This window comes from Anopheles nili, chromosome X (genome assembly GCF_943737925.1).
Source record: "Anopheles nili chromosome X, idAnoNiliSN_F5_01, whole genome shotgun sequence".
In the NCBI taxonomy this organism is placed as follows: Eukaryota; Metazoa; Arthropoda; class Insecta; order Diptera; family Culicidae; genus Anopheles; species Anopheles nili.
Genome location: NC_071293.1, coordinates 8,753,219 through 8,779,783, shown reverse-complemented (window position 1 = coordinate 8,779,783; position 26,565 = coordinate 8,753,219). Strand labels below are relative to the sequence as shown.

General features: G+C 45.1%; 9 protein-coding genes across 9 annotated transcripts; 6 read left to right on the top strand and 3 right to left on the bottom strand.

The window, feature by feature from the left end:
• Nucleotides 1-1,114: 1,114 nt before the first annotated feature.
• Nucleotides 1,115-2,779, top strand: LOC128728369 (lysosomal Pro-X carboxypeptidase). Its single transcript, XM_053821991.1, has 3 exons — nucleotides 1,115-1,257; nucleotides 1,329-2,381; nucleotides 2,539-2,779. The coding sequence occupies exons 1-3, from the start codon at nucleotides 1,115-1,117 to the stop codon at nucleotides 2,777-2,779; spliced, it is 1,437 nt and encodes a 478-aa protein (XP_053677966.1).
• LOC128728370 (trafficking protein particle complex subunit 1) lies at nucleotides 2,416-3,419 on the bottom strand. The gene is made up of 4 exons (XM_053821992.1): nucleotides 3,321-3,419; nucleotides 3,037-3,246; nucleotides 2,820-2,958; nucleotides 2,416-2,761 (listed from the first exon to the last, which is right to left on the bottom strand). The coding sequence occupies exons 1-3, from the start codon at nucleotides 3,417-3,419 to the stop codon at nucleotides 2,830-2,832; spliced, it is 438 nt and encodes a 145-aa protein (XP_053677967.1). The 3' UTR covers nucleotides 2,416-2,761; nucleotides 2,820-2,829.
• Nucleotides 3,420-4,198: 779 nt separating this feature from the next.
• LOC128728871 (39S ribosomal protein L9, mitochondrial) lies at nucleotides 4,199-5,284 on the top strand. The gene is made up of 3 exons (XM_053822521.1): nucleotides 4,199-4,330; nucleotides 4,424-4,750; nucleotides 4,827-5,284. Exons 1-3 carry the CDS (start codon nucleotides 4,253-4,255, stop codon nucleotides 5,199-5,201), a joined length of 780 nt encoding a protein of 259 aa, XP_053678496.1. The 5' UTR covers nucleotides 4,199-4,252; the 3' UTR covers nucleotides 5,202-5,284.
• A 439-nt stretch (nucleotides 5,285-5,723) lies between these two features.
• On the top strand, nucleotides 5,724-7,064 carry LOC128728280 (transmembrane emp24 domain-containing protein 7). Its single transcript, XM_053821899.1, has 4 exons — nucleotides 5,724-6,095; nucleotides 6,375-6,485; nucleotides 6,582-6,801; nucleotides 6,872-7,064. The coding sequence occupies exons 1-4, from the start codon at nucleotides 5,913-5,915 to the stop codon at nucleotides 7,027-7,029; spliced, it is 672 nt and encodes a 223-aa protein (XP_053677874.1). The 5' UTR covers nucleotides 5,724-5,912; the 3' UTR covers nucleotides 7,030-7,064.
• LOC128728279 (protein YIPF5 homolog) lies at nucleotides 7,051-8,347 on the bottom strand. Its single transcript, XM_053821898.1, has 2 exons — nucleotides 8,259-8,347; nucleotides 7,051-8,176 (listed from the first exon to the last, which is right to left on the bottom strand). The coding sequence occupies exon 2, from the start codon at nucleotides 8,150-8,152 to the stop codon at nucleotides 7,277-7,279; it is 876 nt and encodes a 291-aa protein (XP_053677873.1). The 5' UTR covers nucleotides 8,153-8,176; nucleotides 8,259-8,347; the 3' UTR covers nucleotides 7,051-7,276.
• Nucleotides 8,348-9,072: 725 nt separating this feature from the next.
• LOC128728792 (glutathione S-transferase 1-1) lies at nucleotides 9,073-10,152 on the top strand. The gene is made up of 3 exons (XM_053822437.1): nucleotides 9,073-9,144; nucleotides 9,222-9,426; nucleotides 9,488-10,152. Exons 2-3 carry the CDS (start codon nucleotides 9,292-9,294, stop codon nucleotides 10,052-10,054), a joined length of 702 nt encoding a protein of 233 aa, XP_053678412.1. The 5' UTR covers nucleotides 9,073-9,144; nucleotides 9,222-9,291; the 3' UTR covers nucleotides 10,055-10,152.
• Nucleotides 9,957-11,161, bottom strand: LOC128728791 (uncharacterized). Its single transcript, XM_053822436.1, has 2 exons — nucleotides 10,561-11,161; nucleotides 9,957-10,486 (listed from the first exon to the last, which is right to left on the bottom strand). Exons 1-2 carry the CDS (start codon nucleotides 11,159-11,161, stop codon nucleotides 10,173-10,175), a joined length of 915 nt encoding a protein of 304 aa, XP_053678411.1. The 3' UTR covers nucleotides 9,957-10,172.
• A 3,205-nt stretch (nucleotides 11,162-14,366) lies between these two features.
• On the top strand, nucleotides 14,367-15,355 carry LOC128729174 (fatty acid hydroxylase domain-containing protein 2-like). Its single transcript, XM_053822830.1, has 3 exons — nucleotides 14,367-14,445; nucleotides 14,520-15,150; nucleotides 15,214-15,355. The coding sequence occupies exons 1-3, from the start codon at nucleotides 14,367-14,369 to the stop codon at nucleotides 15,353-15,355; spliced, it is 852 nt and encodes a 283-aa protein (XP_053678805.1).
• A 4,075-nt stretch (nucleotides 15,356-19,430) lies between these two features.
• Nucleotides 19,431-25,924, top strand: LOC128728601 (diacylglycerol lipase-alpha). Its single transcript, XM_053822229.1, has 9 exons — nucleotides 19,431-19,525; nucleotides 19,703-19,809; nucleotides 19,914-20,518; nucleotides 20,603-20,701; nucleotides 20,782-20,982; nucleotides 21,063-21,481; nucleotides 21,562-21,936; nucleotides 22,075-22,207; nucleotides 23,807-25,924. Exons 1-9 carry the CDS (start codon nucleotides 19,431-19,433, stop codon nucleotides 25,664-25,666), a joined length of 3,894 nt encoding a protein of 1,297 aa, XP_053678204.1. The 3' UTR covers nucleotides 25,667-25,924.
• The last annotated feature ends 641 nt before the right edge of the window (nucleotides 25,925-26,565 follow it).

Genomic DNA, 26,565 nt, shown 5'->3' with positions numbered 1-26,565 from the left:
GAGGGCCATGTACTCTTCGTTACTTACGGTATATAGAAACTTCATTTCCTAGATTCACAGTTAGCAAACCTTTACCATCGTCTCAATAGTTCTGATAGGGAAATCCAATAAATCTTTCGTCTTTGTCAGCACAATTTCGCTTCAACAATGTATAAGCATGTGTCCGAGAAACTTCCTACTGATCCTTGATGCTTTTCAATATAACAGTACTTGCATTCAGCTGCTTTTGCATGTGAAGCCCCGGAAAAACAAATTTGAAATTTCAAACAATTTTGAATTTGATTGGCAAATCGACTAATATGCCTTTACCATATTTTTTTCCGGACTTATGAGGAAAAAACGATAATAATCTTCATTATGAACAAGAAATTTGGAAAGAAAAATAACCAACAATTTTATCAAATATGGGTAAATTCCGTGCTTATGTAGTTTACCTATTTTCAGTAGTATACTATTATAACATGTATACTATTCAATATTTCCTATTTTTAAGTAATGTTAACTGAGAATCGTACATCGAATTACGATGACTAGAATGTGCGTCGGTTTTTTAAGCATTGTGAGCTTTTTGAAGCATATGATTACTGCAGTTTCGAATGCTTAAAAAATGTTTCAATCGATCCCTTCACTTGAATAACCACTCAAAGAGATCGTCATAGATTTACCTCGCAAATGAACGCAGACCGTGAGTGACGTAGCTCATGAGTGATGCTGGCAGTGTAGCTCAATGGAAGATCGTTTCCACCAGATGTGCCTCCCATCGATCGGCTGTTATTAACCGTAAACATTTCTCCCGCAACCGTCGTTGAGTCAGGACCTTCGCTTAGGTACGTAATTTGACTGTCCGCTAGTTCCGTTGAGCTTGCTCCAGTGGCTTTGCGCAGTTAGTGATGGGAATTGATCTTAATTAGCGTAGCCCTATGGTGCATGTTTTTGTGGGTGATTGTTGTTAATTTGATACGCCGGAAAGCAATGACGCTGGTAGTGCACTAATTAACTGTTCAATTCGCTTTTGTAGCGTGTGTTACAATTCTCCAGTGCGCCAGCTGTTCGCAACAAACATCCGCCCATTTGGAACAATTCTCCCAGAAGCACAATTCACCCAACCCGCGAGATGACAGCTGCGTTATGGGTCGCGCTTATCTTGGGGCTATCATCAGTTCACCATGGTGCCTTCGCTTACGAGTTTCAAACTAAAACAATCGACGTGCCCATCGATCATTTCACATTTACGAACGAGGGAACGTTCAAGCTGAGGTAAGTTTGCGTCTGAGGATAGTACGAAGAGACCAGTGAGTTGATGTACATGTTTATTTCTTTCCCGACAGATACCTGATCAACGACACGTACGCGAAGAGCAATGATCCAAGTAGCCCGATCTTCTTCTACGCCGGTAACGAGGGTGACATTGAATTGTTCGCCCAAAACACCGGCCTCATGTGGGAGCTGGCACCAAAGTTCCAGGCCACGCTGCTGTTCGCCGAGCACCGATTTTACGGGCATTCCCTGCCGTTTGGTAACGCGTCGTATGACTCCCCGAAGAACCTCGGATACCTAACGTCGGAACAGGCGCTGGCTGATTTTGCGTTGCTATTGCGTACTTTAAACCCTGTTAATGGCACGACCAAATCGCGGCCGGTCGTCGCGTTTGGTGGCTCATACGGTGGTATGTTGGCCGCTTGGTTCCGCATCAAGTACCCGCATTTGGTTGTGGGTGCAATCGCTGCCTCGGCCCCGATCCGGCAGTTTCAGGGCGTGACACCGTGTGGCATTTTTAACCAGATCCTTTCGTCCGTGTTCAACCTTGCGTACAAGCCGGAATGCGTGGCGAACATTCGGCGATCCTGGGTGACGCTGCAAAACTACTCGACCACCGCCGACGGGCTGCGCATGCTGAATGAAAAGTTCAAATTCTGCACCAACGTCACGAAGGCAAGCGATGTAACAGAGACGTTCTTCGAGTACTTGACGGATGTGTATGGTAATCTAGCGATGATTAACTACCCGTACGAGTCGAACTTTCTCGCACCGGTTCCAGCATATCCGGTGCGGGAGTTTTGCGGCCGGCTGGACCAGAACTACACCGGTACGGAGCTGCTCGATCGGTTGCATTCCGCACTTAGCATCTATTACAATTACGACGGCAAGGCAACCTGTTTGAATATTAATTCGTCGTACGACGGCAGCGGCATTGGCGATCGGGGCTGGGATTTTCAGGCTTGTACCGAGATGGTGATGCCGATGTGCGCGGATGGTGTCAGCGATATGTTCCCACCACAACCCTGGAATATGGAGGAATACTCGGAAAAATGCTTCAAGAAATACGGCGTCCATCCACGTCCTCAAAATGCACTTCTCCACTATGGCGGCGAGTTTCTCGAGTAAGTAAGGGAATGAATAGGGTTCTTTTGTAACGCTATCTATTAGATTACTTAACACATAGACTTAGCGCTAGTTATGCATATTATTCACCATTCTTTTTGTTTTGTTTACCGCTTTTGTTATTGTTTGTTGATCGCATTCGATCGCCTGACGCAGTCGCAGCATTACCAACATCGTATTCAGCAATGGGTTGCTTGATCCGTGGTCTGGCGGTGGTGTGTTGCGCTCAAATAACGATAACATCAAGATCGTCCTAATCCCAGAGGGTGCCCACCATATTGATCTGCGTGCGTCAAACCCTCAGGATCCGGCTTCAGTAAAGCGTGCGCGGGCAGAGCACGCAACCAACATCCGTAAGTGGCTCGATGGATACCGGATGCTGAAGAAGGCATACTAAGAAATATTTTGATTTATATATATGGGATATGGGTGCGCACCTGGACAAGATTAAATAATTTTCGAGCCATAGAGCGGCGACTGTTTCACAAACTCGTCCAGCTTCGCCTTGAATATGTCGGACGAAACCGGCGTTCCAATTGTCCATAGCGGGTTGCGCACGACGTACTCTACCCAAATCTAGCGATTAGATTTGAGATTCATGGTTAATAAACACAAAGAAACAGATCGTATTCTGGGAGATCGTTCAACACTCACCTTCGTATAAATATTTTGCAAAAACTCCCGGATTCCGGTCGATGTGTTGTCCGTGTTCAACACCAACTTCAACCCGGAGGGAACTTCTAGGTAGTGTAGTGCATATTTGTTTGTTTTGTAGTACAAGAATCCCTCTCTCGGTTCAACGGGTGATATTTTGCTGACGAAAGATTTGATGGAAAACAGCATGCCATACATGAGCTTAGCTTCCTGCAGAAAGGACACATGTAGTTTATGAGCCCACTGCTTGTAAATCAACGTGGCATTTTGAAAGGCTCACTCACCTCATCTTTCGTGATGCCCGATTGCTTCAAACGGTTCCATTCACTATAGTACATCAGTGTACCCAGTTTATCGAAGATGTACAAATTGTAAATAGTCATCTTAAGAAGCAACCGTCAACAGCAGCTTAAAATATTCTACGATACACTGAGATGAATGAGCCAATCGAGCACGATATCTCTAGCCTTTGCGTGTGTAGGAAAGAAACACTATTTTCCTATCGTTTATCGCGCATATTGATTTTTGTTATTGGCTAGGAACATACAACTGAAAGAACAGCCAAACTTATTGATAACGAATCATTTAGATTTAACGAAAATATCAAGTTTTTTACTATCTCGGAACACCAATAAGTATTGTTTTCTTTTGCTGCTTATCAGAGATCCTTAACACAGAAGCTTAACTGTCAGAAATTAACTTGACGCCATATTATCATCGAAAAGAAGTAATTATTCGTAAAATGAAGAGCCACCTAATGATTCTCCTAAAAACACTATTATTGTTAGCATTATTGAGAGGATAGGTGATTTTTTTTAAATCAATCAAGCTTTAATCGTTTAGCAAATGTTATCTCAATTTTAAAATATTATTGAACACCTTCTATTACATTAGCAAAAATTTCATCATATTTGCAAAAAGAGATTATAGCCTGAATAATAATACGAAAGCAGTTCATTGAATATTTAGCATAAAAAAGATTATTGTTAATCTATTTTTACTATCATTGACTATTGGATTAAATATAGAGAAATGTTTTGCCTTGGGCAGTGACTTTTCTTATTTTGAATTGTTCACATAAACATAACCCATAAATCCGTACAGGTTCTTTTAGCAAAAATGACAGTTCGCAAACCAAAGTAAACATTGGAGCAATACACCCCATAGATCAACCGCATTTTCTACACAGCTCGATATTTTGTGAAAAACTCGCAAAATGCTAGGCAACGTGGTGAAAATGTTGAGAAGCACATCGCTCTGCCCTTCGCAAACTGTGCTATTGCAGTCCACCAGAGTAAGTTTATGGTTCAGACGAAACACGGTTGATTATGCAACATTATTTTATTTACACACTTACCGGCTTGCACTACCTTCGGTTTCTATTTAGAACACATTCGTGCTAAAGCGTCGTACTCCACCAAACCTGTACAAGAAAAACCAAAAACCGGGTAAACTACGAGGTCGACATTATGTATACGATCTGATTGAGGATACCACCGTTATTAAGAAGCCCAACCTGGAGGTAGTGCTTACTACGTTCGTCGAGGGAATAGGTTCCAAGGGCGAAGTTGTTTCACTAAAGCCAAACATTGCCTACAACAAACTGCTTCTTCCCGGCTTAGCCGTTTACAAAACACCAGAAAACGTTGCTAAATATGCTATGGAAAAGGATGAGAAGGAAGCGGAAGTACACAGCTCTGCGTATGCACAAAGGGTACAAACACGCATCCTAGTGTTTTACCGACGATATTATCTAACGCTGCTAAATGTTATCCTTTGTTCTGTTATAGACGGTGAACAAGCTGCAAAGCATGGTATTAGCAGTGGTGATGAACAAGGACCACCCCTGGGTTATCGAGCCATGGCATATTAAAGTGTCTCTTCGCAAAGCCGGATACTATGTTCCGGAAAGTGCCATCACGCTCCCTAAGACACCTATCACAGGGCCGGATCTTTTGAAGCAAAACAAAGAATTTGTGTGCACGGTCACGATAAACAATCTTGAGAAGGCGAGTGTTCGTTGCCGAATACATCACTGGAGCACGATTCCTAGCGAGCGGTTGCCTTATGTGGTCGACCATTGGAAAATGGATGCAGAACCACTGTTTGGCGATGGTGGCGTTTCTGAGTCAGGGTCAACCACACATAATGAACTTAAAGATTAATCCAATAATTGCAGCATAATGTTGCATTTAAGTACATCGGTAATGCCGCAATTATTGCAGTTATTTTATCAAAATATAGGCTGATCAATCTAAGCTTCATCTTGGAACAATTTTACTGTTATACAATGAACAAACATTCATAAATAATGTGAAGAAACATGAGAAAACTATAAGTAACTTATCTGATAGTTCAATTATATAGGTTTTATGAATGATTAACTTGAATTTAAAAAAAAAAAACAATTTTATAACAAGGATCATGCTTCTGGGAAATTACCAAGACCTAAAAGTTTAAAATGAACATTACAAAAGTAAGCATAATGCAATTATTCGATACAAACGATTATAACTGGCAAAAGAAATGAAGCACATCTTTTTATATGCAACAATTTATCAGTGGGTTACAGTTTATGGTTGTTTAAAGTGAAGTATTGGGTCTACTATGTAAACGTAAATCTCCTGAAATCTAGCAAATACACACGTCATTGCTGTATGATAAACGTCAACGGAGTTGGCATTCGAGCAAATTGGTCAAGATACCGTCAGAATAGCAAACAGTGCCGAAAACGAAAAATATTTTTTTATATTCGGTTCAGAAAAACATACGTTCTTGCTGCAAGTGCATTTTTCGTGCATATTTGGATCTTTGCGACATACGCGAGCCTTTCCATTCATTTGCGTCGCACCGGCGAGTAGTAAAAATCACCAAGAATGACTAAAAGCAAACCTCGCCAGAAGCCAGTGTGGAGTTTCGCTATTATTTTGCTCATTTCGCTTTGCCTGCTGATCCCCACAGCAAATAGTGTAGAGCTCACGTTCGAGCTGCCGGAAAACGCGAGAGAATGTTTCCACGAAGAAATCCAAAAGAACCAGACGGCGACCCTAGAATTTCAGGTATGGCTAATGGCCTCGAGAACCAGTTGCTACGTGTAGCTTAGATGAGTAGAGCATCATGAGCCAAATAATGATCATACTTGTCGAACTGAAAACCGCATAAATCCTTTGGTAACATTTACGAACTCCTGTTGATTCCTTGCACAGAATATTTGTTTTCCCAACTTTACATTTCAGGCCTGCAATTTTCCCGGAATACCGGCAATTTCGATCCCGGATATAGGCTACATTCTTTGCAATCTTCTCTGATATTCATCCACAATTTTCTACATTTTATAGGTTGTCAGTGGAGGAAAATATGATGTTGATGTTACACTGGAGAGTCCTACAAGCGAAGTTATTTACCGTCAAATCAAAACTCAGTTTGACTCCCATCAATTCGTGGCTGCGGTACGTGTCAATATACATGCTCTTAGGATCGATCGCCAATGTTTGTCTGTTTAACCGTTCGCACAAAATTCAATCAATACCCCTTTCTTCGGTTAGGCTTCCGGCATTTATACGGCCTGCTTCAGCAATGAGTTTTCCACGTTCTCCCACAAAATTGTCTACATGGACTTCCAAGTAGGAGAGGAGCAGCCATTACCAGGCATCGAGGAGCACGCAACCGTGCTGACTCAGCTGCAACATTCGTCCCAGGAAATCCATAAAGGGTTGAACGCGATTCTCGACTACCAAACCCATCACCGTTTGCGAGAGGCACAAGGTACCGTACCGTTAAATGCGTGGCCAGCAAAGTGCATGCGTTCTGATTATAAATTTGCTTTCTATTATAGGCCGAAAGCGTGCTGAAGATTTGAACGAACGTGTGCTGTGGTGGTCACTGATGGAAACCGTCGCCGTCCTAGTAATAGCCATCGGGCAAGTGTTGGTGCTACGAAACTTCTTTTCAGAAAAGAAGCCTAGCCAAATGAACTACCCGCTAATAAAATAATAAAATCCACCGTCATTACAATATATGACAACCTTTATTAGACCAAACGAACTGAGTATACATTTTTACAAATGCATTATTTTTTTGTTCCACATGGTATGTTAATTAATCGGTGATTAATTTGTTTATCTCATGATGGATTATTAGCATTGCTCTAAAAATTTGTTAAAGATTTCATACACTTTTTACGGATTGCGATAATGCCACCATTAGTATCAGAGCTATAATAAAAAAAAACTAGCATGGGTTAAAATAAAACTAGCAGCGAAAAGGTCGCAAACAGTAACGCACATGGATACGCCACCAAGTACCGCTGATGCGGATCACCCGTCATGGTGCAAAACATCCTACTCGAGCTCATCGTGGCAAGCAGGATGGCAGCCCCTCCCACCACCATGCCGTAGAAATTATCCAGCCTAGCAAACACCCCTATCATGGACAAAAACACGATCGGCAGAATGCTGTACCCGAGAACACTAGCTACGGCCGAAAGCGTTACGTGTGATTCAACGACGTTGCACATAAGCGTTATGAGACAAAACATCATGAGTACGGAAATGGCGGACAGACCATAAATGTAGCCAAACTGGGCTTTGCTGTCGGAAATCGACAAACAAGCGGCGAGGGTCAAACAAAATGTGATCGGTCCCGCCAGGTCCGTTTCCTTGAACAAGTAGTCCGAGCTGTCGACGAGGGCACCCGGACCCTGGAACGGGTTCAGCACGGCGAGCGATTTTTCCATGATACGGCGCGGATAGATCTCCAGCTCGTCCAGCAGCGGCGGTTCGTCAAATTCTGTCGGATCGATGCCCATGCCGGGTTCAGTCCCAACATTGCTATCTCCACCGTAGCCAGGTGTGAATATCGACGGAACTTGATTGAAGGACGACTGTTGCTGCATCGTTCCGAACGGATCGCCAGCACCTCCGGGCGTGGATGGATCGGGATACTGCTGGTCTGTGTTCTGCGAAGCCGAGTAATCGCCATTCCAATAGACGGGATGGCCGGATTGATCGAACGATTGGAAATCGAGCACTTGCGACTTATCGGAAAATCCATCGTACATGTTCTGTTGTTGATTGGTAGGAGTTGCCCAAAACTGCTCGTCGTTTTGCCCGTCCATTGTGTGTCGGGTTGGCGATCAGTCCTATGAATTCCAAACAAACATTGAAGAACACAGTTTACTATATTGCAATCCAGGTATTATCTACAAATAATCAACGGCTTACTTTCTTGCTACGCCGCCAAAAGTTGCACACTTATTCAAATGGATTTAAAATCCATTTAATTTATTGTACTGCACACAAATGATTCTTGCAATCTCCCGCGGCGTGTCGTTTTTTTTTCATGTGTAAAGTTGTGAGTTGTCAGTTGTCAAAATGATGTTGCAAACGGGTTTATCTCCAATTTTCTAAACAAAGTCAGATTTGAACTCATGGATTGACAATTTATTTGAGAAACAAATCAAATCATGAATGTTGAATCACAAGAAAATTAGGTGATACTTCTATTTTGCTTTAAAATTTTACAACATAAATTTAAATGTCTCTCCGTTATATCAGACTGTTTATTTCAGTAAATTGTATATTCAATAGATAATACATGCTATATACATTTTATTTTTGCATTTATTATATGTTACTTATCATACATGTTAATCAAGCTTCGATTAATAGGAATATATAGTCGCACAAAAGGACATGTTCATAATCATTCATTTACGTTATGTTCAAAACGGAATATCATCCATAAAACGTATTGGCGTTAAGTCTAAAGTTTCAAGTTTAAGTTTGTTAAGAAGCCTATTATATGCAGCAATATCATATGACTTCACAGTGTAAAACTCAATTTGAAAAAGGACTATCTCATAGAGACATCAAATCTATGCAATGAGAAATTTGATTCTTTTCAGCACTTCCAACGCGAATACAAAACCCACCCAACATGATTTAGTTAATTTTCGCAACTTATACATACAGCCCAGCTTTGCTTGCTACACCCATACAAGAGTATATGGTTTATTTTTTTACTAACGACGTTATAAATAAATACGTCTATCGGCATCCAATCTAGCTGCTTTTACCTGCACAATCGCTCGTGCAGTCATTTAAACCGGTTTGAGTTGTTTCTTCTTTTATGTACTTTCGCGTGCATGTGCATGACTTATTTCAAGTATTAATATTTCCATCCAGCTCGCCGCACATTCCATTCGTGTGTCAGTAATCAGAGGCATTACATTCGCGCTTGTTCGAAAACGTTAACATGAAGCTGTACGCGGTATCTGACGGTCCCCCATCTTTGGCCGTTCGTATGGCCCTGGAGGCTCTCAATATTCCCTATGAGCACATCAGCGTTGATTACGGCAAAGCCGAACATATGACCGACGAGTATGAGAAGGTACGTAATTCATCAATATTTGCTTTGTAGTCCCATCATCTAAACCCAGCTTCCTTTACAGATGAACCCGCAGAAAGAAATTCCGGTGTTGGACGATGGCGGATTCTTCCTGAGCGAAAGCAACGCCATTTTGCAGTACCTTTGCGAAACGTATGCCTCCTCGGGCGAGCTGTATCCGAAGGACCCGAAGGAACGCGCCGTGGTGAACCATCGGCTGTGCTTTAACCTAGCGTTCCTTTATCCGCAAATATCGGCCTACGTTATGGCGCCGATTTTCTTCGACTACCAACGCACGGATATGGGTTTGAAGAAGCTTAATATAGCGTTGGCTGCTTTCGAAACGTACTTGAAGCGCGCCGGTACGAAGTATGCTGCTGGCGATTCTCTCACGATCGCCGACTTCCCGCTGGTTACGTCGGTAATGTGCCTGGAAGCGATCGCGTTCAACATCGGTGAGAAGTATCCGACTATTCAGCAGTGGTACACTGGGTTCAAGAATGCTCATCCGACCCTGTGGGCCATCACGGCAAAGGGCATGGCAGAGATTGCCGAGTTTGAGAAGAACCCGCCGGACCTTACCGGAATGGTACACCCGATCCATCCGATTAGAAAGGTGGGAACAAAATAAAATGCTCAGTTTTTTTGTTGTTTTCAAACATGCATTTAAAAATAAAATGCTAAGAATTCTTCTAAAGGAAAATAAAGAATTTAAAATTCAGCAAATACTACACATAACAAGAGATAACTTATTCGTGGTGCTCCTTGCCGCTGGTAACAGACGAACGAATTATGGGTCCTGTCTTCAGTTCATTGGGTGGCCTTTCCTTAGAGACAAGCGCTGGTGGCGGCGGTAATTCGTATTCTTCATTTAGTTTTTTCGCCAAGAAATAGATCTCCGCCAGTGCGATAATCAGCGCAATAATAATGCCTAACAGCAAACGAAAGCCGAAATCCAGCTGCCCGACTATCAACTCGACACCTATAAATCCGAAAGCGAAACCAGCAGCAACGGAAAACAAGAATTGGGCCACCGCAACCATATGCCGATTGATCTGCTTCACTAAAAAACGGAAGAACGAAAAGAAAATAATTAAATACGCTGTTCACGGTATCATTTCGTAGAGTGATCGTTACTTTGATAGCTTATCGTGTCCTCTGGCATGTGCTTACGGACACTGTCGACATTTTTCGTCATCCGCTGGTACTCTCGGTCCGCTTGCTCCTTTCTCAACCGCTGGCAACGCGCCTCAAGTTCCGGATTCCGTTCCTGTGTGGGATTCTCTGGTAACCGAATCGTGCTTCCGCTTAATAGCTCATGTAGAAACGGGACAGTTTGGTCAGTCTCACGCATTTGGTTCAGCATTGCATAAAGCCAATTTATATCACTGCGGGTTAATAGTGTCCCATTGGGTTGCGAGTCCGCTATTTGGTCTTCTTGTACCGGAAAGCTGGTGTATTCGAGCCCATGGACATTCTTATCGTCGGTTACCAATTTTCTTATAAGACTGAGCTCTCTTTCGGTAAACTTCCCGGTTCCTTCCGTAAATTTGTCGCGACTTTTGGTGCCCAATTTGATGGCAGGTTTGCCTTTCTTGCTTGTATTGAATGCGGTATGAATGTCCCGTATCGAAGAGGGCGTTGATGGGGATATTTCCAGTGTGCAGCCAATGAACTTTCGCAGCTCCTTAGATGGTACGATTTTTATGGTTGGATCTCGAATTGGTACTTTACTCATGATGCACTTTTTGTATATGACCAGCAAATGAATTATGCTCCGTGTTTCACACAGTTCTTTTCGAAGTTTTTAAAGCTCATGTGACCACTATGTTTGACTTTGTTTGATGATGATTTCATCAGCACCAAAGCTAGCTCAAAAACTAAGCATTTGTTTTGATTAATGGAAGATGATAAATAAATAAAAGTAAAGAACCATTAATCTTAACGTTCCTCTGCTGTATTGATGTGAGCGGAATAATTTACTTCTTTAGTTGCTTTATTGTGATATATTCCAAATGCCTCAAACAAACATCACAAGGAGCAATTGTACCCCTTTTGGCATGATTTTGATGACAGCCCAAATCACATTTCAATGCATTTCAATTTTTTGTTAACGGGTGAAAATGATTTAATTTAACCTGTTTCACCAGTTTTTCACCATCGTTCAATTTCTGAACGATGATGAAAATGATTTTATAATGACAAATTATTCTTATTTAGAACGATCGATATAATTGACTAGCTTTTCTAGAGATTTTTATTACTTTCGCTTTTCATTAATAAAAAAAATCGTTTAAGAAGTGGCTGTCCTTTTATGTCGATATAAACAATCTATTCATTATTTAAAAATTATAAACCATAATAATAATAATAATAATACATTTTCAATTTAGTATCGTTTATGAACATTGTGTATTTAATCGTTTTAGTTCAAAAACGATTGCATTGTTACCATAATTCGTTCGATAACCCAATAAAAGTTTTCTGAAGATTTATGTCTGGATTCACAGCTCTTTACAAATTGAACTTTCTTTTAATCTCTTCAAAATGAGTAGTTTGATTCCAAAACGAAATGTTAACAACCTGCCTGAATAAGCTTTTAAAAGGGTTTCAATTATAGATATTTAAAATTAAAAAAAAATTATAAACAAAAATCATTTTTATTTAATCCCTTGATTTCTTCAAATAAAGAGTTTACAGGAATCATTCAAATAAACACAAAAAATAGCGTCACCCATATATGGGTCACGTTTTCATTCACAAGAAATACGACTGTCATCCATATTTGGGTGACAACGCGCTCAACGTATTAAAGCAATGAGCGCAAATACGTATCTTCAACGAAATTTTTCACAAACTTAAGGCACTTTTTTTTCTTTTTTCTCAGAGCAGAATAAGCTTGCTAATTAGACCACATTAAATTCCAATTTCTATCAATAAACAAATTTCAATTTTCAACTTAGTTGATTGTTTTACCTATGCATAGATAAAAAAATTAAAATGTAATAAAAAAATAAAAAGTATAATAATAAGTGTAATAAAAAAATAAAAAAATTCTATTACTTATTAGCGCATGAGAAGGTGCGCTTATGCGTGCTGTTATTTCTGCGTTAACGATCGTCGCTCTTTTTGAGTGCAGATAGTTCATCTGTTGCGAATGATCGTCGTGTCGATCGGATGAACTTTTCATTTCGGAACTGCGGTCAAAAACGATGAGCTCTGTAATAAAAATAGAGCACCCTTTCAAGCACTCCAGTGGCGAGTTAGGGGAAAGGGAGATAGACTCTCATTAGAGAGAGTAAAATCAGCATATCAATAAAACTTCTAAAAAAACGCTTGTCCAATGTATTATGTAGGAGGTTTAGTGGGAGTACCCATTCATCACGCTAGTACCATTTTGAGCACTCATCAACATATAAAAATACGGTGTTCATGAGAGTGATCCTACATATTCATGATCGTGTGCATGAAATGAAAATCTCTGGAAAATCAACAGTATCAATACTCACAGAATCAGAAAAAGAAAATAAAAAATGTGTTCCAGGAAGAAACAGTTGGACTTCATCGACAAATAGGACCTGTCGTATTCACCATAATACATTCGTAATAAGATAAAAAGGACGTAAGATCATACGTGTTGTACATAAAAAGGCTGTTACGCACTTTTGACATAAGCCACCACTTATTGAGTTTAAATATTTAAAAATCCATTCCAAATGATTCATGTTTATGATCATATTAGGATATAATTAAGAAGCCAAGATTAAAGGCTTCTAATTTTTATTTGGGTAGGTCCGGGTTGAAAAAAATTATTTTTCGTTTGAAATCTTTGAACTATGTTACTGTATTGTTGGCTACATCAAATAAATATCATTGTTTAACGAATAAAAAGTATCCATCATATAAAATTTTATCTAATCTGTATTATGTAAAGTTTTTGTAAAGAGAATACTCTTGTATTATATTAAAATTTTGTATAAAAGCTCTCATTTGTAATTCGTAGAGAGAGAGAGAAAATAGTTAAAACATATGTACTAAAAGTTTAGCTTTGTTAAACTCCGCAGGAGTACAGCTCACAGAGCTCGTCATTGCAATAACTCCTCGATTGTCCTTCCTTGCATTCAGCCCCAAAAAGGTCGCTAAGAGTATTTCGTTAGGATTAAAAAAGATCATCTTAAGTTCCAGCACCCAAGTAAGTGCTGACTTTCGACCCAAGATAGGTAATATTTTGAACGACTTCAAGGGTATGTTCGCTTATTCGTCCATAAACCATACGAAGATTCGCATTAGCGTTCGTTAGGTGGTGAGGAAGCATTTTTGCCACATTTCAGGCTTATCAAATCACTCTGCTCACAACATCAAAGCAATGATTCAACCATATTTCAGGCTTTCTCCTGCACCTTACATGGAAAAATGCGATACGTGCGCGTTTACCAGCGCTTAAAGGTTTGCGAGTATAGGTGTGATAAGATCGATCTAATCAGCCGTCCAAGGAATCTTCCAATTTCATTAGTAAATCAAATAACTTATGCTTTGAAATTAATCCTCATTTGATATCTATTATCTGCCGTCATCCATAGTGTGTTTTATCGGCACTATCGGCGCTCGGGAATGCCAGGGCAATCCTTTTTGTGGGGTCCAATTTCCGAGCGTGTTACGTAAGCGTCGAACGATGATGGCATCGCGGGCATGTCAACAGCACCCCAAAGTCGGAAACCACTAAATCATGCTCGGGATCGAAATATAGATAAATCTAACCTCGTGTTATCTTATCGTAAAGCCGCTGGGGTGTGTGTTGTGTGTTTATTTCGGCATCTAAGCTTTACGCCGTTTATCCAAGCCCTTTCCCGCGGCACAGGATGACAAAAAAGCGCCCCAGCAGGTTACAGTTCCGGCTAGTACGGTACGAACTTCAGACCGTGGCGTTTGCTGCCTCCCGCGCGATGGATACGATCCTGAACGTTAGCGCCCAAATTGGGTCAGTGGTGGATCAAAAGTGGAACTCCCTGCTAGACGTAATCGGTACGAGATGATTGGCAAAAGTGCGTGTTCAATTGCCGCTCAGTCATCGGCCGTAATCTTGCTTTATTGCGCAGGTGACGATCCAGATTTCCTCTACCCGTGGGCGTTGACGCTCTACGTGCACACGTTCTTCTGGCTCGTTGGCGGGTTGTTCGTGCTGATGGACATCACCAACAAGCCGGCGTTTTTGCGGCGCTACAAAACGCAACCGGGCCGGAACGAACCTGTCGCGTGGTCTGACCTCCTGCGGGTGATGAAGACGATCCTGTTCAACCAGACCGTGGTCGGGATCCCACTGACGTACGTCGGGTATCACGCCACCATCAAGGGTTCCGTGCCGGACGTACGCGTGCTACCCGGCTTCGGTGTGATCCTGCGTGATCTGGTCGTTTGCGTGATCTTCTCCGAGATTGGGTTCTACTACGTGCACAGGTTCCTTCACATCAAGCCACTCTACAGGATGATCCACAAGCGGCACCACGAGTGGACGGCCCCGTTCGCCTGGACCGCTATGTACTGTCACCCGATCGAGCACATCATCAGTAACATGATACCGCCGATGATCGGCATTCAGCTGATGAAGGCGCACATCTTCACCACCGCGATCTGGTTCCCGCTTGTCATCTTCAACACGATACGTGATCATTGTGGCTATCATCTGCCGCTGTTTCCGAGCTCCGAGTACCATGATTACCACCACGCAAAGTAAGAAACGTCGGGTGGGTGCGCTAGGGCGACCTTCACCATTCAACTGTCTTCGTTCTGCAGGTTTACGGAGTGTTTCGGGACGTTCGGGTATCTTGACTGGTTGCATGGGACGGACACGAAATTTCGCCAATCAAAGCAACATCAGCGCCACCGCACGTTGTGGGGTCTTCGCTCAGCTCGGGAGCTGTTCCCGGATAGTTGAGAGCCTGACAGCTCCATCCAAGCATCCATTATCCTTTGCCAGTTAGCGGACACGACAAGACAAAACCACACAGCGGGTAAGCTTCTCATCTCGAACCGTGCCAAACCACCGAATTGCATGTTCCATCTAGTGATACAGTAATAAAGCAGTTTGTAAGAAAGCAAGTGTCTTGAATGGTTTTGTGAGAGGTCTAAGAACCTATACGCATGCGGCTTGCGACGTCCGCTAGTGTGTTTCAAGTTGTCGTTGAGACATTCCAACAACGGTTTTTCTTTTCTTTCTTCGGAGGATCTCCTTATCGCCAGTGCTCGGAATGATTTCATTTCCACGGACTTTGGCCATTGCGTTATGAAATGATAAACGTACAAGCATGTCATCATTTGCTTGAGCTCATTTCCCGCTACCGATGAAGGCAATTTTCCTAAAGACACGCAATCGATACCGTCCGGAGGGTTACCACAGATGGGAGAGTCGTTATCAGTTGGGTAGACCCTAATCAGCGGTAAAGCTCCTTGCTTTAAATCAAAGTTAATCCTTCCCGCCCCGAGGCAAGCCCTGGTAGAGGCAGTTGGGACAAATGTTTCGCAACCGTGCCGAGTTTTCCCAACCGCGGCTGTTTAATCAATTCAAGCCACCCTTCTCGGTGTCGTCGGTGTCGGGAACTCGGCAACTTGGCGATGTACGCAAGGACTACTTGGACGGGGAAGGACCGTTCGGGCGAGAAAAAAAACGGCGAGGGAAAACCTCTCGCCACCGGTACACGCTCCTCCATTTTCCATTGCCACCGCATGCCCCCACCCCCCATCCCTATCATTCGCTGCCTCGCGTCGGAACACAGCAACTGTTTACTGTAGCGCTATTTCCGAGCACGTACCGAGGCAACCGCTGGCTGTGGGTTTTTCCTCTCCGCGTGTTGATGGTTTTTCCTTTCGTTTTTTTTTCTGTACCGAGCTGCCTGCGCTCATGCGCCGTACACCGCAACGAGAGCGCGCGACGAGAGTTTTCCCGCGTGTCCCACCCAACCGACACTCCCTTCCGGGAGCCTCCTTCACGCACGCATACAAGCGAGATCAAAAACACCAACACTGATGGGCGAGAGAATGGCAAAGTGTCAAAGCTACTCCAACGCGGGTATCCGGAAAATCTCACAAGCCTTCATTCATGGCTACAAGACCCACCCCAGGTGTGTGGGTGTTGGTGGGTGTGTGCGTGGGTGACAGCCGAGTCTTATGCCAGATTAGCGTGAGTTATGACCTTTTTTTCGCCCCTTTTCATTCGTGCCGTTGAAGCAGTAGCCGCCACGCATCGCCACGTTCGCGTGAAGCCTCGAATGGAATATTAAAAGGTCGCGGCGTGGATGAGCCCACGTTGGGACAGTTACATAATGGAGGAGAGGGATGGGTGGAGGGGGGGGGAGGTGTATTCATCAACGCACGGTCACATCTTATTACTTCATCCTGAGCTGCCACCCACCCCAAGGTGGGGGCGCGTCCGTGAGAGTTGATACAAATGATGGATAATATCTAATTTATCTGCTTCAGCTTTTTTTTTTTTCGTTGGCTGGCGTCAATTCGACGTTTCCCTTTTGTCCTCCCTCCCCACCCACACATGCAATCAGTGGCACGTTTTTCAATTCGACCGTTATTCGGTGCGGCGTGTGCGTGAACACGAGCGAATCTCCCCAAAAAGGTACGCGAGCGGCATGCCGAACAAGGCGCAGGTCCGCGAGATAAGGGAACCTGCCCCGAAACCGGAGTCCTTTCCGCCACAACCATGTCCGTGTGTGTGGGTGTGTGTCGCGGTCGAACACACATTATCCCGGCTGTTGCTCGCACTTTAAAAACCCACCACGCCACGCTACAAACCAAACCCCGAAGACATGCCAGTAGGACGAACGTGCGCGATAAGAGAACACCCACAGGGCGAAAGTCTCGGGTTGCGTGGTATTGGTGTGACGCGAAAACGAACAAGCGTGTGTCCTGCCGTAGCGGGGCCGGAAAACCACGGCCGGAGCCATCCCGACGCCGGATTATTGTTGATCCACAGTGTGCAGTTGTGCGCACTCTCGTCACCCGCGCGCGCGCATTAGTATTGGTGCCATGTGTGCCCGCTCGGTACGGGTGACCGCGACCGCGGTGGCGATTTTCCCGTAATCTCGCTCAGTGACATCCCTACCCGAAAACGGATTGGGCTACGACGGTGCCGGGCCAGGCGTCGCGCCAGTGCGGAGACCTGCCTTTGGAAGCCCCGCACAACCGGGAGTTGTTGTTTTTTTCTTTTCCGATTTTTTCCCGTTTTTTTGTTGTTGTTGTTTTTCGTCGCGCGGGGGACGCGTACGGAAAAAGGGTGAACCGCCGGGAGCACCCGAACCAGCACCGTATCCCTTGTTTGGTTTCCCCACACCAACCCCCTCCCAACCACCCACAAGAGCACGACATTCCCAAACACCGCGAGAAAGGGGGTTGGTTGGTTGTGTTGCGCGAGTGTCAGTGCCACCGACGGTGTTGGGGGGGAAAAAAGGGCGCGTGTGGGCTGCGAGGGGTGCGTGCTTTGTGGAAACGACACCCTAGAGCTGGTTCCGGAGCAGCAAGGTTCGGTAGCTCATGGCCGGCGGTGTCCGGTGGTGGAACCGTTCCAACCAAACACCCAAAGTCCTGGCGAAGGACCTCACGCCAGCAGTAGTAGCCGTGGTACCGCGGGAAGCAATGCTAACACCGTAGACCGACGCCAACGGGTCGCACACTACTTTCCTGGCCACCGCTTTCCAAGCCTCCGCCGCCAACCCCGATCAACCTTCTCCACACCTGCGGCTTCTTCTCGGCTTGGTCGCCTGCTATCATCACACCCGCTATCAACCCGGCACACACACACCGGTTCGGACTTTGCGCGGTAAGTACTTGCCACTTACCTGACGTCCGACGTTTTGTCGTCTTGCACCTGACAGCTTTATCTCGCCACCGGAACTGCCCCCGGAAGTGTGCTTGTTGGGCAGACGCCTACCTTGACGGGGACATCTTGAACAAAACGCTGCTACTGCTGCTGCTGCTGCAAGCGAGCTAATGTCTGCCAAAGGACCTTCAGGATCAACTGCTTGCATTTTAATGGCGTACGCAGGGAACGCCTTCAGATAGATGAGTGCAATTTCCGGCCCTTCTCCGGTTTGTGAATTCGTTCACCAAAACGACACCCTTCGCGGTGCAGCAGCAGCAGAAGAACCAGAGGGCATATTCCGGCATGGTTCTACACCGTAAAAACCGTCAGTCTCGCGTGTGCTGCCAGCGCTTTTAAGGACTTCACATTCGTTTTCGTCATAAAAAACGGGCCGCGCTTTTGACGCTTCGGTTGGGAAAAAGGCGGAAACGACTCGTTCGCCTGTGGTGGAAGATTAGTGCAGCAGTAGATAAAGTGCACACTAATGGGGTTTTTTTTGGAGGCTTCCAGAGAACGTCAGGACGCCTTGCAGGGTGTTCTCGTTTTTCGTAGTCAAAAAAAAAAAAACACGCAAAAAAAGCTCACTCAAATCGAAGTGTGGCCACATGCCGTAATGCCCACCGGGTGTTTGGCAATCTCGCGACATGGCCCATTATAAGGCGCATAGGAGGATGATGTCATGGTTTACAACGGCTCGTAAACCTTTTTCGTTGTAATGTCGCCTAGTAAAGCCGAGGCTACGCGACCCGCTTTACGATGGCAGTGGGCTACATAACGAAAAAAAAGAAAATAGCACAGCAATCAATTTGTCGCTTCGAAGGCCGGGCTATGCGGAAGACGCACTCCACATTCTCAATGTCAGTTGAATGTTGCAACTATCCACGGAGGAATTTGCTGCAGAACCGTAGTCTGCACGGGAAGAAGCCATTTTGGGGACAGGATAGTACGATCGATTCCAAAAAACAACCAAAAGTGAACTGTAAAATACCGCAGCATTGAGAGTAGTAACATTTGCTCAACCGATCCTAGTTTCCAAGAAACGAAGTAGGGCAGGATGATCTAATTGATTTTCTTTGCATTACTTTCGACGAATGTTTGCCCTACTTTCTGATTTGGTTCTATTAAAATGCTCTATCGATTTCAGATGCCTGGTATAGTTGTGTTTCAACGGCGGTGGTCCGTAGGATCGGACGATCTCGTAGTTCCTGGGCTGTTCTTGCTTGTCATACATTTCATATGGTAAGAAATTATGCCTTCTTTTACGTTAGAAGGAACTGCCGATACTTATGATAACTTGCCAAATATATAATGGTTAATGTGACCTCATTTTCATTCAGTAGAGTACTCGTATAGCTGCTAGTACTCACTTGCTAATAATTGTTCCTTATTATTCAAATTGGCATCCTAATTCACTAGGCTCGTCGTGCTCTTGGTGATGACGCTAACATTCCATTTTGACCGAACGGAACATTGCATTCTACAGCTTTGGTACTTCCAGCTCGGTTACATGGTACTGCTGGCAGGTAAGTCAACGCTCACTAGCTATCAGTAGTGTAGCAAAATTAATATCGAATAAATTGAATATAAATCCCACCACAATGGCTGACAATATCGCTCGCATTTTTAGTATGCATGTGCTTGGAGCTATCCATTTGCGTCATTTCAATGCGTGGCAGCATCCTAGACACCGAGCCACGTGCTTCCATGCAGTACCTTCTGTACGCTCGCGTGCTGCTAATGCTAGTCGACATCAGCCTGCTGACGCTAGGTATCATTTGGCTACGAGACAACTACATCACGTGTCCTGCGGAGGAACCAAAGGAGGTGGTGTTGGCCGCAATCGCCTGCAACCTGTTCGTGATTCTGAGCATGATCACCACCGTCTGGTGCACGTTCGATCCGGCCGGTCGATCGTGGGTGAAGATGAAGAAGTACCAACGTTCGATGCGAGAATCCGAGTCCCGGTTTAACTACAAACGAAGTGGCAGCCGTAGTCGAAACTGGCGTCAGCGAAAAGTGATCCGTGCTTACCAGGATAGCTGGGATCATCGGTGTCGGTTGCTGTTCTGCTGCATGGGCAACAGCGATCGTAGTCGCAACTCGTTCACGGACATCGCCCGGTTGTTGAGTGATTTTTTTCGCGACCTGGATGTAGTACCGTCGGATGTGGTGGCTGGTTTAGTTCTGCTCCGGAAGTTCCAGAAGCTCGAGCGCGATGTTATAGTCCGACAGGTAACGATTGTTTGGGGAAACATACATCGACCAATATCATGCAATTGGATCAATAATTCTCGTGTCAAATCCCTCTTATTGCAGCAAAAAAATGGCACGCATAAGTTTTTGTCTGGTGTACCTATTACCGCAACTACCCAGTTTCTAGCACTTAACGATTCCAGAGATTACGATCATTTCCAGGTGAGGTGTTCGATTTATTTCTCTCCTCAGGGGATCATATCATTCTAAATAAACAAATGTCCTTTCGATCCCACGTACAGGCGGTTATTCGCTACATGTATTTCGCGCTAGGTGCATATGGCTGGCCCATGTACCTGATGAGCCACTCGAGCACCGGCGTGTGTCAATTGGCTTCCGAATTGCGATACTGCTTTTGCAGGCGTAACACCGTTGATGTTGTGGATGATAATTGCTGCTTCTGCAACTACGCTGCATTAAAAAAGATGCTCGAGTTGGGTGAGGTAAGCCATATTGGTTTCCATGGCAGCGACCTCCATTGTCATCAGCATCCCATTGATTTATGCTCGGCTATCTCTTACAGGTGGAGGTGATCTATGCAACATATCACGTCGATATCGCCGAAACGCCTTTCTTCGTTGCGATCGATTACAACTATAACAAAATCGTCATCAGCATCCGGGGCACGCTCAGCATGAAGGATGTGCTTACCGATCTGAACGCGGAAGGCGAGCCGCTTCCATTAAATCCACCTCGCGAGGACTGGCTTGGTCACAAGGGCATGGTACAGGCGGCTATCTATATCAAGCAGAAGCTGGAAGAAGAGAACCTCATCCAACGTGCTCTTAAACACAACCCTGCACGGGGAACGCAGGGTTTCGGCCTGATACTGGTAGGCCATTCGCTCGGTGCCGGTACAGCAGCCATTCTGGCCATCCTGATGAAGCAGGAGTACGATGTGTTACACTGTTACAGTTACTCGCCACCGGGTGGGCTTCTAAGGTACTATCTGTTTCCCAATATATTGCACTACCTGTGCGTTGCTCACTGGGTTATCTATTCTTTTCTATCTTTATCGATAGCATGCCCGCGGTGGAGTACAGCAAATCATTCATCACCTCAGTCGTGGTGGGAAAAGATGTTGTGCCACGGATCGGGCTCTACCAGATGGAAGCTCTGCGAGCCGACCTGATCAACGCGATTCAGCGCAGCATCGACCCAAAGTGGAAAACGATCGCCTGCTCCGTGATCTGTTGCTGCTGTGGCCCCGAGCCAACGTCCGTCATGATGATGTCGACTAAGGACTCGAACGTCCAGCGGTACAAACAGGACCGCAACAGCGCCCGCCAGAGCACTGTGCACCCAAACGACAACTCAATCGCACTAACTCTGCATCATCCGCTTTATCCGCCCGGTCGTATCATACATATCGTCCGACACCATCCAGTTCAAGAAGAGTGAGTAGGCAAACATCTTAAGTTTTTGTTATGGAAAAATAATCATCTTTATATGTCTTAAGTATTTGTTCAATTTATGTACATTCAACTAATGGCACATGCTTTCCTTCCTTATCGTCTATTTTTACATAACACTAGACAAATGCTGAAAAAACGTGATCCTGTGTATCAAGCTATTTGGGCTGACAATAAAGATTTCGACGAAGTTCTTATTTCACCGGTCATGATTCAGGATCACATGCCTGATACGGTACTGGCAGCTCTCGAGAAGGTGAGTTGTGCCTGGTAACGATTTTATAGTATTACGTAAATTGAAGGAGTGAAAGATTGAGCATATAGCAGTGCAATTTGTCTGTTTTATAGTGCATAATTGTAGTCATTTTATATGAAAATATTCAAAATTAGAAAACAAAGAAACTTCAAAAAATTCAATCAGCAAGCAAAAAATATTTTTTGGAAAAATAGTAATGTGTAATATATAAAGAAATAGAAATAGTATATAGATATAAATTTTGGTCTTAGCCTTTGACCCAAGAATGGAATTATAAGAACTTAATACGATTTTTGAGGCTTTGCCTAACAACCCTTGTCGAACAAACATCACGCAACTTAGGAACATTGAGTTTGAGATAGATCTCCGATCAAACCAGATGTCTGTATCACATCTTGTAAATTATAGTATATCATATTCCCTTGGTTTAGGTGCCGTCATTATCTTTGCGCAAATAGTACAGATTGAGTTTTGCACGAACTGGTTTGCACCCATAACGGGATACATTTACCTGATCTGCTACTTGCTGTAAGATGGATGGATTGTTACTTAAATCTATTCCAATCGTGGAAGCTTCACGTCGAATGCACTCTTCTAGCTCGATCCTTTTGAGCGGCTTAAATGCGAAGATCTGAGAGTGCATCATTTCTTCCTTCACCAAACTCTCGCGCAGCCTATTCGTTGTGCCACGAACCACGAAGAGTGCCTGCAGAAAGAGCTGCTGTCTATCGCTCACATTCTGCATCCGACGGTTTATTCTGCCTATCAAGCTAGCATCGCCCACGTTTAAATGATCGATCACTATCATATAGCGGTCGCAATGGTCATGCAGGAATGAGGCTCGCAAAATCTTAAACAACACCTGCTTAAACGCCCCATACCGTTTGCTATCCGACGTGTGCAACCTCACCGAAACAAAGTAAACGTTTCCCTGCCAAGGATAGTGCTTGGCGATGATGTTGGCGGTAAGGCTTTTGCCTACTCCTGTTTCTCCCACGAAAAAGGCGCTATCATATAACAAAATATCGTCATTTTCCAACCATCGAATGAGATCTTTGCGGAGATGGCGCTGTCCGACGACTTTGCTGTCGAATGCCTCCAGTAGTGGCGTAAAATTGACGTGCCGTTGCGAGCACAACGTGTTAGATTCGAACAAAAGCCTCTCGAATGACTGATGATAATGTTCCGCCAGTTCGTTCCGCAGGGACTCGGAGTGTTTGTAGATTGATAATATGGCCGCAATGCACACCACGACCAGCACGAGTTTTGTAACTTTCCGTACACAGGCGCAGTTCTTATGGGATATGACTATTCCGGTCGGTTTACGATAGACATCCCGTGGAGCTATTAGCTTACGCAGGGTTTTTCGTTGTCTAGTCGAGCCTCGTTTACGTTTTATTGGTATCGCTATCGGTACATAACTCGTATCCATTGGTTCCGCGTACGGCATCGTGAGGGAGAAAGGATCTGAAAAGGATTATTAGTGATCTTGTTACTATGTTGTTTGAGTATGTATATATGTATTTATTTTAGTATGTTTAAGATATTCCTAGTTTGGCGTTCGCTTGAAAGACCTTCAATCTGTTCCATCCTTCGCAGGTCGTGGCGTCGATCGGGCCACAAAAACCTCATCGGCAGTTCATCAGTGCGAACCGTCCGATCCCGCCGGATGCTGGCGACGGCTCAGTGGCCACCGGAGACCAGCCAACCGTAAGCGAACCCCCACAACCCAATCTCGCCTCACCTGTCGCACAACATAAGATCTGTCTGGAAACTTCTTTCACCAACATGCAACTGCTGCAGCTGTACCGCGGCGAGTCCTTGCACCCGTCAGCAGCCGGTGGTCAACCGCCCGCGGACGTGTCGAAAGCCTCCTCAATCGCGGACAGCGTGCTCGGGCAGCGCAGCGCCCAGTCCAGCCTGGTGGACGACAGCGGCATCCCCAAGAGCCTCTCCGGACCGAGCGAGGTGACAACTGTGATCTTAGCGGAAGTACAAAACGCGGCAGCGCCGGCACCGGCGGCCGCCACCCGTGTTCCTTCGGTTACCAGCGGCAGCGCCGGGAAGACGTTGAATTTTATCGCCTCGGCCAATCCTACGCGGAACGATATGTACCTCATGTTTCAACCTACCACACCGGCCGGCTCGGTGCCCCAGCCGCCGCTGTTCAACCGCTCCGACAACCTGTCCCTGGGCGTTACCCGGCGCAACTCGTACGAGGTACAAAAGGTGGACCTGATACACGACGATTGGTTCGGTATGGCGCCGCTCGCCAGCCCGGAAAGCCTGTCCGAGCTGTCCAGCATCAGTTCGCGCGCGAGCATGTCCATCTGCATGGCCGGCGGGCCGGATAAGGGCATGGAAAATGGGAAGGATCCCCGTGCGGGGCGATCGCTCGATCGGAGTGGTGATCTTCTTGGTGCCGAATCGCAACTCCACACACCGAAGGTGCTCCGGCGGACACCGAAAGTAAGCGGCAACCTGTCCACGTGCGCGGAAGACGCACGCACCATCTACCAGTACAAGCGGATGGGGAAAATCTTCGTGCTCAACCACCCGTCGTCAGGATCAAGCACCACGCTTGACAGCTACGACAACGAACAGGCGGCTGTGAATGTGCAGGAAGAGAATGGTTTGCTTGCCACCATTAGTGAGAAGGACATTCCGCCACTCGCAACCGGTGTGACGGATGTGTTCGCTGATCCAAGCAGGACTATCAAAATGGCAGCAGATGCGAGTGGTAGCGTCAGCGAGAGCACGGGAACATCCGCCAGTGATGCGGGTGTCCTGGCGACTCGGTGTACCTCGACCTGCCCAACGTGTCCGTGTCGCAGCGCACCTTCCGGAACGTGCTGCCAGAAGTTCAACCACCGAGAGTGTTATAACTACAAATACACGTCGTTTAATGTCTTCAAGTTTAGCAAACCAAGTCAATCGGCAGCGCCACCACCATTCCGGACAGACAATGAGGACAATAATAAAGCTTTTCCCGGCCAAGCGATACCCGCAGCAGCGTCTGGCTCGATCAAGGCCGGTCTGCTGGAGTCGCACTTTCCCGTCTTTTACGGGAAAGGCGACAGCGACGAGACTGGCCCCTCGAAGGACCTTGCCGAGCAGGCCGGCTCACCGCCGCTAACGGCCAGATCCTGCAAACCTCTGGTCCCGATCAAGTTGACAGCGGCTTGTGAACCTACAGCCGGTTATGGCGGTGTGCCAGAGACGCGAAGTGACACGTTGCCGCTGCTCGTGAACCTCACGGAACACTCCTCACCGAATGGGGGTTTTGGTAGGAGGAAAAACACCGTCCACCCGACGGATCGGAAAATTATCGTCGTTGATGGGTTCAATCCGGTGGGTGGTGGGGATGGTGGAGAGTCCCAGGGTGCCACGGTTAGTTCGTACACCTCGCTAACACCAAAACACCTGCAACAGTCGAGCAAAAATGAGAGCAACGTGTAATGCGCGCGCGCGGCCATCTTACTTCCGATAGTGAGTAGTGATATTACATTACCTCCGGCTCTGGTAGAATGCGATTGTGTTACACTTCTACCCCTAAAAACCTCCATCATTTGGACAGCAGGCGCTATGCGCGTGCAGTAACATGTTTGCTCAAACGGATCACGTGGGACCGATTGATAAGTGTGCCAAATATTGCGCCGCTCGTTAGACGATTTATAACCTGTACGTGGCCGTGGCCGCAAAATCTTACTCTAACTTGCTCCTGTCCGAAGCTCGCCGGGATTCATAAGCGGACGCCCGAACGAGTGTTATTATTTAAGACACTTTGCTTGTCCTAAAACAAAATACCATACGAATACTCCCCAATCATTGTATCTCATTGCTTAGGTGTTCACTAACTGCTAGTCGAATCGTAGGGATAGGCATATATATATACATATATATGTTTCAAGAACCGCAAAATCCGTTGAAGAATTTCGAATTGTGAATGTCAATTTTACTATACACAGCGCAGAGAACGAGACCGCGTGGGCCATAGCGGATTAGGCACGACATGAGTTAAATGTAAGAAAATAATGATCTATTGAGAATTGAGTTTATTAGGAATGTCGCGTGGAAAAGCGTGCTAGAGGGGGAGGGGAGAAGGAGCAGATAGTTTCGCAGGGAAATGCAAAAGTAATAAGATAAAAGAATGAATTGTTGTAGCGTAATTGATAAACAAATAATTCGAATATTAGATGGCAGAGTAACGAGAGTAATATATTCTAAATTTACGATCTTAATCAAATGATCAGAGAATATGTGTAAAACGGACAGACATCATAAAACCAAAACAAAATATAAATTGATTAATATGAATTGAATTAAACGAATATAAACAAAAACAAAACTTAAACGCC